Source organism: Phaenicophaeus curvirostris (genome assembly GCF_032191515.1).
Source record: "Phaenicophaeus curvirostris isolate KB17595 chromosome Z unlocalized genomic scaffold, BPBGC_Pcur_1.0 scaffold_52, whole genome shotgun sequence".
Taxonomy (NCBI): Eukaryota; Metazoa; Chordata; class Aves; order Cuculiformes; family Cuculidae; genus Phaenicophaeus; species Phaenicophaeus curvirostris.
The window spans coordinates 593020-606066 of record NW_027206665.1 but is presented as its reverse complement, the minus strand read 5'-3'; the positions used below and the strand labels follow the sequence as shown (position 1 = coordinate 606066).

At 42.7% G+C, this 13047-nt stretch overlaps 1 protein-coding gene across 1 annotated transcript in view; it reads right to left on the bottom strand.

Moving 5' to 3' along the window:
* The window catches only part of LOC138733858 (transcription factor RFX3-like), a 217481-nt gene that overhangs the window by 95799 nt on the left and 108635 nt on the right, over window positions 1-13047 (bottom strand). The window contains exon 3 of the mRNA XM_069881364.1: window positions 5799-5896. Coding sequence (XP_069737465.1) covers window positions 5799-5896 — 98 coding nt within the window. The remainder of the gene's footprint in view (window positions 1-5798; window positions 5897-13047) is intronic.

Here is a 13047-nt window from a genome sequence, read left to right as displayed (position 1 = left end):
GCCTGTGAACATGAGACTTATTCCATTTGGCTGAAGAAGACCTGTATTGTCTTTACGCGAGGTCTAGTTGGAGGCCAGTAAATAGCAGTGTACCCCAGAGCTCAGTACTGGGTCCAATACTGTTCAACGTCTTCATTAGTGATCTAAATAATGGGGCAGAGCAAGTTGGCTGATGACACAAAACTGGGAAGAGCGGCTGATACATCACAGGGTTGTGCTGCTGTCCAGAGGGACCTCGACAAGATGGAGAAACAGGCTCACAGGAACCTCATGTACTTTAACAAGGAGGAGTACCAAGTCCTGCCCCGAGGGAGGAACAAGTCTGTGTACCTGTACATGCCAGGGAAGCAGCCAGCTGGAAAGCAGCTTTGCAGAAAAGGACCTGTGGGTCCTGGTAGACACCAAGCTGAACATGAGCCAGCAGTGTGCCCTTGCCACAAAGAGGGCTAATGGTATCCTTGGGCTGCATCAGGCAAAGTATTGCCTGTAGGTCCAGGTAGGTGATCCTTCCTCTTTATTCAGCACCAGTTGAGTACTGTGTACCTGGAGTCCTGTGTCCAGTTCTGGGCTCCCAGCTGGGACTGTTTAGCCTAGACAAGAGAAGGCTTGGGGCAAGAAGAATCTTATCAGCATATATAAATACATGAAGAGAAGGTATATAGAAGGTGGAGCCAGGCTCTTTTCAGTGGTGCCCAGCGACAGGACGAGAGACAACGGGCACAAATGGAAACACCAGAGGTTCCATCTGAACATAAGGAAGCACTTTTTTACTGTGACAGTGACTGAGCACTGGAGCAGGTTACCCAGAGAGATTGTGGAGTCTCCCTCCTTGGAGATATTCAAAAGCCATCTGGACGCGGTCCTGGGCAACCGTCTCTAGGTGGCCCTCCTTGAGCAGGGACTTGGACAAGATGACCTCCAGAGGTCCCTTTCAACCACAACCATTCTGTGATTCTGTAAAAAATGAAAACCTCGCTGCCAACACCAGCCACGCACCCTATTGTTGACCTGCAGGATCCATCCCCTCATCCTCAAGCTCTTTCCCCTCACCAGTAAGATCAAGAAGAATATCTCCAAGGCCCCTATGTCCTTGACCATTGCCCCCACAGTCATATCACCACACCTGATGCTTTCCAGATAGGTCTCCCTTGGCAGTATCATTGGTGCCCACATGGAAGAGCGGCAGAGATTAATAGCTTGAGAGCCAGAGAAGCCTTAGCAGGTTTTCAACAGTGTCCCACATCCAAGACCCCAGCAAGCAAACCTCCCTAAACAATTGGTCAGTTCAGCACATGGGAGTCTCCATCCCCCTCAGCAATGAGTCCTCACTACTGCATGACTTGGGTTCCACCAGCATGGATGGTTTTATTGACAGATCTCCCAGCTCCTCATCTGCTATGAATACGGTGCTTCTATTTTGTAGTTGCAAATCTTCAGGTGGAAAAGGAGCCTTCCTCCCAGTGCCAGAAGTCACAAGCTTCCACCCTCCACCATCATGGGAGTCTCCACTTCACAACCCAATAAGCGCAAACTGCTCCTGCTCCTCCTTCAGTACAGCTGGGGGTTCAGGCTCTTGAAGCTACAGGATTTCAGAGGAGAACCAGTTGATCTCTTTCTCATCATCTCTGATGCTGTGCAGTCTGCTGACCTCTTCCCATAGCTCCTTTACTTGGCAATGCAGATCTTCAACAAGCAACACCACCTATAGACGATAAGAATATCTTCTGCTGCCCCAGCATCAGGAAAACCCCAAGCAGATCAAACAGCCTGAGACCTACAGAACTGCATCCTTCTTCTGGACCTCTACATAGGCCAAGGCCTCTGACATTCCAGGGACAGTTGCTCTAACAGCTGCTGAAGACCATACAGACACTGTCCTAAGTAATTACTAGAGACAGACAGACACGTGCACGCATGTGTGCACGCATGCACACACTCACCCATACACACTCCCCATTACAAACTGCTGAGACTATTCATTGTGCTCTAGGCTGGCAGTTATATAGGCCACTCGGTAGTATTTGCTGAAAGGATGCTTGACTGCCTAATCAGGAGTCAGCTGGAACAAAAGCTCAATGCCCTCTTTAATCAAAAACAGCTGACAGAGCCTGTTAGAACTGCTAGAGCTTGATAGAAATCACTGTCTCCTGTAGGTAGGAAAATGCAAATTTAAGGAGGACTTAAGCCTTTTAGATGTACACAAGCCCATGGGACCAGGTGGGATGCATACAAGGATGCTGAAGGAGCTGACTGATGCCATTAAAGGCAGCTCTCTATCATCCTCAAAAGGTCACAGCAACTGGGGGAAGCTCATGATGACTGGAAAAAAAAGTCATATTGCACCCATCTTCAAGGACAAAAAGGAGGATACCAGGAACTGCAGGCAAGCCAGCCTCACCTCAGTCCCCAGAAAGGTTATGAAATAAATCCTCCTGGAAGCTATTTGTAAATACATGAAGGACAAGAAGGTGATTGGGAGCAGCCAACAGGGATTTACCAAGGCAAATCATGCCTGACCGAACTCATTGCTTTCTATAACAATGTGACTGGCACTGTGGACAAGGGGAGGCAGTGGATGTTGTATACCTTAGCTGAAGAAAGAACTTTGACACAGTCTCCCATACTCTCCTTATCACCAAGTTGTTGAGATATGGGCTAGATAAGTGAACGATAAGATGGGTGGAAAATCGCCTAGACTGCTGGGCTCAAGGACTTGTGGTCTGTGGTGCAAACTCCAGCAGAGGAGCACCAAGATGGTCAGGGGGCTGAGAGAACATGACATATGAGGAGAGGCTGAGAGAACTAGGCCTGTTCAGCTTGGAAAAGAGAAGGTTCAGGAGATACTTTTTTTTGCTCTCTACAACTACCTGATGGGAGGATACAGAGAAGATAGAGCCAGACGCTGCTCAGAGGTGCACAGCAATAGGACAGGAGGCAATGTACGCAAGTTGTAATATGGGAAGATCTGATTAGATATGAGGAAAATACTTTTTTTTCCATGAGGGTGGTCAAATACAGGAACAGGTTGCCCAGAAAGGGTGTGGAACACAACTCAATGGGACAAGTCCCTGAGCAACCTGATCTGATTAGACCCGCTTCGAGCAGAGGGTTGGACTAGATCACCTCTGGAGGTCCCTTACAACCTAGATTTTTCTATGGTAAATTATCAACCATACTAAAATATAGTTTATTGGTGGGTGGATGAAATAGCACAAGTTATGCTGTGTCAGCCAGCTCCTCCTTCCATCTCCTTTTAAGGTACTACCTACAAATGAAATTGTTAGCAGTTATATTGGGAAAAACATACAGGCATCATCTCCTGTATGAAGACAACTTTTCTGGGCTGTTTATCTGGTCAGTGTTTTTATTTTTGTTTTGTTCTGTCCCCTTATAGCAGCCTTCCGGTATTCAAAGGGGGCCTACAGGAGACCTGGGGAGGTACCCTTTATCAGGGAGTACAGTGATAGAATCATAGAATCATTAAGTTGGAAAAGACCTTTGAGAACATCAACTCCAACTGTACCTGCCTACTACTAAATCATGTCCCCAAGCACCTCATCTACCCAACTTTTAAACACCTCCAGGGAAGGTGACTCAACCACCTCCCTGGGCAGCCTGTTCCAGTGCTTGATAATCCTTTCAGTGAAGAAACTTTTCCTACTGTCCAATCTAAACTTCCCCTGACGCAGCTTAAGGCCATTCCCTCTTGTCCTATCACTTATCACTTGGGAGAAGAGACCAACACCCACCTCTCTGCAACCTCCTTTTAGAGAGTTGTAGAGAGCAATGAGGTCTCCCCTCAGCCTCCTCTTCTCCAGGCTAAACAACCCCAGCTCTCTCAGCCGCTCCTCGTAAGACTTGTTCTCCAGCCCCTTCACCAGCTTCGTTGCTCTTCTCTGGACACACTCCAGGACCTCAACTTCTTTCTTATAGTGAGAGGCCCAAAAGTGAACACAGGATTCAAGGTGCGGCCTCACCAGTGTCGAGTATAGGGGCACAATCACTTCCCTGGTCCTGCTGGCCACACCATTTCTGATACAACCCAAGATGCTATTGGCCTTCTTGGCCACCTGGGCACACTGCTGCCTCATGTTCAGCCAGCTGTTGACCAACACTCCCATGTCCTTCTCCGCCAGGTAGCTTTCCAGCCACTCTTCCCCAGGCCTGTAGCTCTGCACGGGGTTGTTGTGTCCCGAGTTAAGGACTCGGCACTTGGCCTTGTTAAATCTCATCCCATTGGCCTCAGCCATTCCAGCCAGCCTGTTCAGATCCCTCTGTAGAGCCTCCCTACCCTCCAGCAGGTCGACACTTCCTCCCAGTTTAGTCTCGTCCGCAAACTTGCTAAGGGTGCACTCGATCACCTCACCCAGGTTGTTGATAAAGATATTGAATAGGACTAGACGAGGGGCGATGGTTTTAAGCTGGAAGAGGGGAGATTTAGATTGGATATTAGGAAGAAATTTTTTACTTGTGAGGGTGGTGAGGCACTGGAAGAGGTTGCCCAGAGGAAGTCATGGATGCCCCATCCTTGGAGGTGTTCAAGACCAGGTTGGATGAGGCTACGAGCAGCCTGGTCTAGTGGGAGGTGTTCCTGCCCATGGCAGGGGGGTCGGAACTAGATAATCTTTAAGGTCCCTTCCAACCCAAACCATTCTATAATTAAAGTTCTTTTTCCCAGACAACCATACATTTTGGATCTTTGTTAGTTTTTTATTTCTGCCACCATACTTTCTTCTTTCCGCCCACTGGTTCTTGGCTCTTGCCTTTCCAGTCACTTCCACCAGCTCTTTATCTAAGACCAGAATCCTTTCCTGCTTACTGGATCACAGTCCCAGTCATCTTAACCAGCCAACTCATGTTTTCTTTTCCTGCTCACTGACTAGCCCTAGTTGCTGTTTTCATGTGTAAATGATCTCTTGGGAGGGCTTGAGGGTTGTCTTAGAATCCAGCTAGCATATGACCATAAAAGGAGAATGAAAGAATATCCATGTTAATAGTCATAGAACATTTTCCATTCCCACCACAGGCTTAGTACTTGCTCCTTTCTCTGAATAGGGCAGCTTCCTTCAGCCATATATCCTAGGCCCTTGTATACGGAATAGAATAGACTCTTTGTTCATAGATTAGATACTAGAACCTAAGAACTTAACTAGATTTTAATTTTGCACATGGGAGAAAGGAATTTCATGACAGAAAAGCATGTTCATTGAAGCAAGAAAAGCACAGGAAACAGAAGAGTCTGAGAGAGAAACAAAAGTACATAATCTCATTCCTCTCCCTCTCTTCCTTTGGAAAAAAAATTCAATATGGAAGTCATTGCACTAAACATGGTAAAAAAATTACATAATTGGTTTCTGCAAGTAATGACTGCAGCTGCCTCAGCAACTTAGGAACTTTCCAGTAGAATTTCAACTAGAAGTATAGGAGGCCCACATGAAGACTTCTTTACTACACAAATGATCATATCATGACAATTTAAGATAATCCTTCCTATCAACATAACTTAAAACTTGTCCATAAACTTAAGTTTTTTCCCCAAACAACAAGATGCTGCATATATAACTTCCCACTATGTCCAACTGTAACAATTACCTGAATTCATTTTAGATTAATTCAAGTGATGTAAATTCAACTTGTTTTCACCCAAATAATGATTTAAAATGTCAAAAAATAAAGGTTTTGTTCAAAAATTTCCTTTGCTACTTAAAATACAGTAGCCCATATGATGTCATTAAAAGAATGTGCATTTAACTTCATATCTTAGCAAGCATTCTAAGTTTGATCAATAACCAACTCACATAGTTCCATTTGTGTAGACTGTGTCACTTCCCTCCACATACTGAACCTGGGCTGGGTAGACATGCTGTACCTGTTGCACAGTCTGTACTTGCTGTACCTGTAAACAAGAACACCAGAAATATAGGGTAGTTAACCTTATAAAAAGAATGACTAGTGCTTCAGTGCATCTAATGGTTTCTAAACAACATTCTCAGTCATGGGACATCCCTGTTCTCACAATTATTAAATAACACACAATGTAATATTGTGATGCAAGTCTGTAATATGCTAAGTGGAGTCCTAACATTGGAAATGCATGCCCTTGAGAATATGCCAAAGACAGAACTATCTGGAAAGCACAAGAACTGTATGCTTCCCACCAAGCTTAGGAACTATATTTAGTAAGGAAGAAAACTTCATTTGGTTATCTATATGCTGCTTTTCTGGATTTTTTTACTCCAATTTAACTCTACACAATACAAGCCTCTAAATCACAATTTACATGTGCTGTTAACAGGCAACCTTTAATCTGTCAGAGTAGGTCCTAAAAAATTCACTGTAATCCTAGAAGAGTCTGATTCTCATGCATGCGATGCATCATCTACACGAGCTCTTTAAGAACACTTTATTGAGAAGACCTTCATCATCCTCACTACGTTCTGTAAGATTCCTACTCCTCATTTTCCACCATTAACTCATATACTTCAAAATGAGATTCTAAACTTCATTGTTAACCTAATATACTGGGTTTGTCTGGGATAGAGTTAAATTTCTTCATAGTAGCCCCTTTGGGGCTATGTTTTGTATTTGTGCTGGAAACGGTGCTGATAACACAGGGATGTTTTAGTTACTGCTGAGCAGTGCTGACACAGAGTCAAGGCCTTCTCTACTACTCATATCGCCCTGCCAGCAAGTAGTCTGGGGGTGCACAAGGATTTGGGAGGGGACACAGTGGGGAAATCTGACCTCAACTGACCAAAGGGATATGCCGTACCATATGACATCATGCTCAGCAACAAAACTAGGGGCAAGGTTGGCGGTGGGGGTGGGGGGCGCGCTGCTGCTCTGGGACTGGGCTAGGCATCGGTCAGCTGGTGGCGAGCGATTGCTTTCATTTGCATCACTTGTCTTCCTTGAGGTTTATCATAGAATCACAGAATAACGAGGTTGGAAGTGACCCACCGGATCATCGAGTCCAACCATTCCTATCAAATACTAAACCACGCCCCTTAGCACCTCATCCACCTGTGCCTTAAACACCTCCAGGGAAGGTGACTCAACCACCTCCCTAGGCAGCCTGTTCCAGTGCCCAATGACCCTTTCTGTGAAATATAATTATCTTTGTTATTTTTTTTTCTCTTTTCCTTACAATTTATTATTTTTTATTACTACTAGTTTTAATTATTAAACTATTTTTATGTCAACCCATGAGTTTTTTCACCCTTACCCTTCCAATTCTCTTCCCCCATCCTGCTGAGGGGGAGGGAGGGAGTGGCTGTGTGGGGCTTAGTTGCTGGCTGGGGTTAAACCACAACGTCTAAGAAAAAAATTATATAAAAACCTTAATTCAGAAAAAAAAAACCCAAAACACGTTACTTTGAATAAGACTGTTCAAAGATGAGAGAAAACCAGATGTTTCTGTCAGTCATCAGTAATGAGATGCACCCTTTTTGATGGTTAAATAGAAAAATCAGCAGTTTGCTGGTTTCCCATGTGAACCTTTACATAAATGGACATTGGCCTGCTATCCCTTAACAGCGTTCCTGAACTATAATTTCCCAAATTCAAAAACCACATCTCTCATCATTAGAGGAAGATAAAACTATGTACAGAATTTTGATTTTAGATAAAAGTGTTCGCATTAAAAGAACTAAGAAGGTTAAGAGAAAAATAACAGGGTAAAATAAGTAAGGATTTATGAACCCCACTTAAAATAAAACAATATGATCAAGTGCAGTGCCTTAAAAAAAAAAAAAAAGAAAAAAAGAGTTGGATATGCAAGGCTTTCTGTTCTCAGAAAAAAATGTCATCTTAATACATTAATTCGTCTAAAAGACTTTTGGAAAGTAGTGCAAACTGTAATGTTGATATTTAGATAAATAACCAAAATAAGTTCATGACTGTTTTTCATATGTTAAATCTGATTTTACATTAAGCTCCAATTTTGATTAGCAAAAGTGTGTACATTCAGTTTAATGACACAATTATTTCTGAATGCTATGGTCATAGTCTATGCCGAATAGGAAGTTTTGTTTTGTGTAACTTTTGATGCATGGATACACTTTCTAAAATTGATTAAACACTTGTTTTTAATGTCTCTCTTCAAATTCTTCTGTATTGCATGACATAAACCATAAGGTCAGTGAGATGAAATTAAAAGCCTTACAAGCTTGCTACCTCATGCTCTAAGAGTGCATGCTAAACCAGGAATGGAAAATCCATGTAAGTTGAAAATCATATTTGAGGAAACATAAGACTAAGAAAAATTCTGCAGGATGTTAAATGGTATTTAATTATGCTACTCACTTTTAGGCCTTACTTTTGCTACTTTTTATTTGTACATGGATCAATTTCTCCCTTCACCATTCAAGGTGCCAAAAATGACAATTGCTGTGTTGCTTGAAAACACCTGTGAAACCACTGCCACTACACTAAGAAGGGAATATTAGATTTTCATTAAGGATTTTTTTTTAATTCATTTGGAGCAACATATCAGACTTTTATGAAAGCCATAGTTATATTGTCAGTGCGCAAAAAGATTTATTTAGACAGAAAGTAATTTAGTCATTGAAAAATTATCCCACCCATAACTACAGGAAAGGATTTTTTAAAAATAACTTATTTCTTCTGAATTTTTCATCTTCACCTGAAGTAGTCTGCTCCTAAAGCATGTGCACATAAATTCAAATTTAATCAAACGTATAATATGTACATTTAATTGTTCAGAGCAAAACCACTCTTCATCGAGAGAATGTTTTCATGCCGGCTAGCCCTTTCTTTTCCTATAGCGGAAAAGCACCTATCTTACCCACATTCTTCATCACATTTCCTAGTAGTATACTAGATTCACATCTTTATTCTTCCTTTTCCTTACCCTGCACGTTCAATTCCTTTTCTCAACTCTTTCATCATCTACTCTTCTCTCCTCTCTCTAAACCAGTATCTCCTTCGTATACTGTCTCAATCACTGCAGAATCATCTGCATCTGCTTTCAAAGCATATCCACCACCCCTTCAGTCTACACAAAATATTGCAGCAAACTCCTCTTCCTTGGCCAGGCTGATCCCCTAACTTTCCTTTCTGAAACCTTACATGACTTATACTTTCAAAATAAGACTCAACTGAAAAAATACAGTCCAGAATAATCACAAATTAGTCCAAAATACAGATGAAATAGTGAAACAAAATTATTGGAAATAGCAACACTGAAAGATAAGTAATATCTTATTGAAAATATATGCTGATATAAACTATAACTAGTTAGTAAAAGTTTTAAGCACAGCTTAAAAAGAGTTAACCACACTAAGCCTCCTAGAAAGCTTAACTAAGTCCAAGCATCACAGAAGCTTCATTTACAAAGTTAGTGTATTAGAAAGACCTTAACGGGCCCTGATAAGAAGCACCTATGAATGCTGAGGGAGCTGTCTGATGTCATTGTCAAGCCACTCTCAATAATCTTTGAATAATCATGATGTTTAGGATAGGTGGCGGAGGACTGAAGGAAAGCAAAAAACACTCCTGTCTTCAAGAAACAGGACTCAGGGAACTACAGGCTGGTCAGCTACACCTCAATCCCTGGGAAGGTGATGGAGCAACTAATCCTGTGAACCATTTCATGGCACATGAATGACAATAATCAGGAGTAGTCATCATGGATTCACCAAGGGAAAGTGATGCTGACAAGCTTAATAACCTTTTAGAATGAAATAACTGGCCTGGTAGACCAGGGGAGAGCAGTGGATGCGGTCTACCTAGACTTCAGGAAGGCCTTTGACACTCCCATAAGGTCCTCATAGAGAAGCTGTTGAAATATGGGCTGGATGAGCAGACAGTGAGGTGGACTGAAAACTGGCTGAATGTCCAGGCCCAGAGGGTGGTGATCAGTAGCACAAAGTCTAGTTGGACAAGAGAGTTGGGGCTGTTTAGCCCAGAGTCTCAAGGGGGAGACTCATTGTGTGTACAAATACCTGAAGGGAAGGTGCAAAGAAGATAGAGCCAGGCTCTTTTCAGTTGTGCTCAGTGAAAGGAAAAGAGGCAATAGGCACAAACTAAAACACAATAGGTTCCATCTGAACATCAAGAAACACTTTTTCACTGTGAGGGTGACTAAGCACTGGAACAGGTTTCCCAGGGAGGTTGTAGATTTTTCCACCTTTGGAGATACTCAAAAGCCCTCATGACATGTTCTTAGGGAAACAGCTCTAGGTGACCCTCCTTGAGCAGGGGGGATGACCACCAGTGGTCCTTTCCAACCGCAACCATTCCATGATTCTGTAATAAAGATTTAAGAGAGAGATCTATATAAAAGTCCTCATGTACTTATACAAGGAAGAATGCCAAGTCCTGCCCCGAGGGAGGAACAAGTCTGTGTATCTGTGTCACACCCCGAGGCAGACAGAGTAGGACCCAGAATTGTATTTAAACATTTAGTTTATTACCTGTAATGTTACAATTCTAAGTCAAGAATATAAGCTTAAGTCTAGACCAATATTAGCATCCTATAAGGGTTTGGAAAGGGCTATACGACCTGTACGGAGTTCAGTGATAGAGTCTTTAGAAAGTTCAGTGACAGAGTCTTTAGATGTTTCCTCAAAGCTGCTGCGAGTGAAGTTTCTGCAAACACTCAGGTGCTTGTGGATTGTTGATGACGTCGGTGGGGGGTCTCAGACCAGCTGAGAGGAAGCTCCAGTTTATGCTTGCTCCTTTCATTCTATTATAGTCCGTTCTGTAGTGATAACATCTGGGGTGCCAGTCGGCCCAATCTTATCGGTGGCACCAATGGTAGGGGCCCAACCCCCACCAGTGTGTAGGAATCCAGAGAACTCCAGGGTCCTAGATCAGGATGTTTCCATAAACAGGAAACTCATAGTAATACTTTTGTTTTGAGCATCACCTCTGAGTCTTGTTTTGTTTCACAGTTATGATGTACCTCCACATACCTTTGTTGGTATGTGTGTGTGTGGGGGTGACCATGGGCCAGTTTGGTCATCCTGATAGGAAAACGAGTGGCAGAGACATAATTGCCCATTCTCCCCTACTTATCCTTGCTGCACAGATGGGCTTTGATATGGCCGCTGATGTGGAGTGGCCACCAGACCTCCGTCTGGCCCCTCTCCACACCGACTCAGCAAAGCAGCAGCCCTCTTCAGCGGCTTCTGGGGTGGGGGGAGGATATGTCATTTCCACTCGTGGCTTTGTCACTTGTATGCCTATGAAATTTAATCAGAGCACACCAAAATGTTGAGGTGTATCACAGCAAACATCATGAGAATTATCCTCGATAATCGCAATCATGTCATATTCAGAAGTGATCATCAAAGCATTCACACGTTTGACTACTAGATTCACAAACAATTGCTTAACACTAGCTAATACGATTATTATTACCACAATGATAATAACCAGTCCTACCATATATTCTATCAGTGAAGCTAACCAAATTTTTCTAACAACCCCACAACCCATCCAATAGGGTCATCAGTTCCAGGTTGTACTCTCAGGAACAATTCACTAGTCTGGGCTCCAATAGTTGCTAAAGCCTTTTGAGCTTCTTCCACTGTGGATGATACGTTTGGTATAGCAATACAACAGTCATCAATAGAATAATTCAATAAACCACATACACCCTTTTTCTTTAACAAAATCATATCTAATGCTAATCGGTTTTGTAAAGCCATTTTAGAAACAGCCTGTATTTGACAGTTCATGGACCCAAAGGTTACCTGTGACCAGTTACTTAATAGTGACACCTGCCAAGTGATGTTCTCAATGGCAAACTGATGTGCCCGGATCAAACCTCCTGGCATAAAGATTGATCTAAAGGCCAAAGAAATTTTTTGTCCAAATGAGTAATAATTGGGCATTGCCTATCAATCCAAATAAGAGAGTCCCGCCTCTCGTTTGTGTCTTTTTGATAGGGGTGATGGTAGATGCGATAACATTCTAGAGGGACACATTGTTGGGAGCTCAACTCCGCAACGGAGTCCAGAGTGTTCATTGGGGTTTATGTGAGAGTACAGATTTCCGTCAGAACAAACCCACAATGTTCCCTTTGGGCTTGGGAAAAGAGCTGTGTCACAATTAGATTCGTCTGTTCCAGTGGATCATCGATGGATGGTCCCATCTGGATTTGTCATAAAAGGTTTCTGAGGGATCTTACACATATCTGTCAGATTATTCCACTCAAATACATTCTTATTCATTCCCGCAGGACCTAAAGTCATGTTACATAGGGACAAGCAATCCAGCTTCTTGGGTAATGGTATGGTATGATTATAACATAAACAAGCTTGTTGGAACACAGTGACTAATGCACTTGTTTTCCATATGGGTTTAAGATAGTTCCCAAAATTGGAACAGTTTAGAACAGTCTGACAAGGAAAAAGTGGATGCGATACATTAACCCCCGTTGATTTAGGGTTAAGAGGGTCAAAAGGATGATGTCCTTGTTGTGGTCTTAACCCTGCCCAAAAATATAATGACCAGACACGATCAGCTGACACATTATAACTGTACCAACGACTCCTACCTGGCCAGCTACAATCCTTTCCCAATGTACGTGGGAAATCAAAACACGAGGTCAAGTTAGTCCGTATGGTGTACGCATGTCTAAGTGGCGTAAACTGTTCACTGGGAGGCCACCAAGGAAAAACTTCACACATTTCATTGATATTTTCCCCCACTGTTATTGACGTGCCATTGCGAAGGTGTTTGGTATATATATCCTCTTTGATACACTGTAAATTACCTGATAAATTGGCTACCCTGGCTCGAATAATCCATTCTGAGCTCTGTTGCTGTGGATTCATTCCATAAGTTTTCCCAGTCTCCCACAACATTTGGGTGTTGCTTGTCAGTCTAAATGAATCATATATTGATCTTAAGTCTATATCGAATGTTCCAAATGGTATTCCCTTGCCTGCACTCTCGGGCAACTCTATGCACAACCCTCCACCAGTCAAATTTATCAAATGGATAAACCCCTTAACCATATCAAAAGCTAAATTATCGGTTATTACCTCATCAGTTCGCTTTTTCTGATTCACCTTA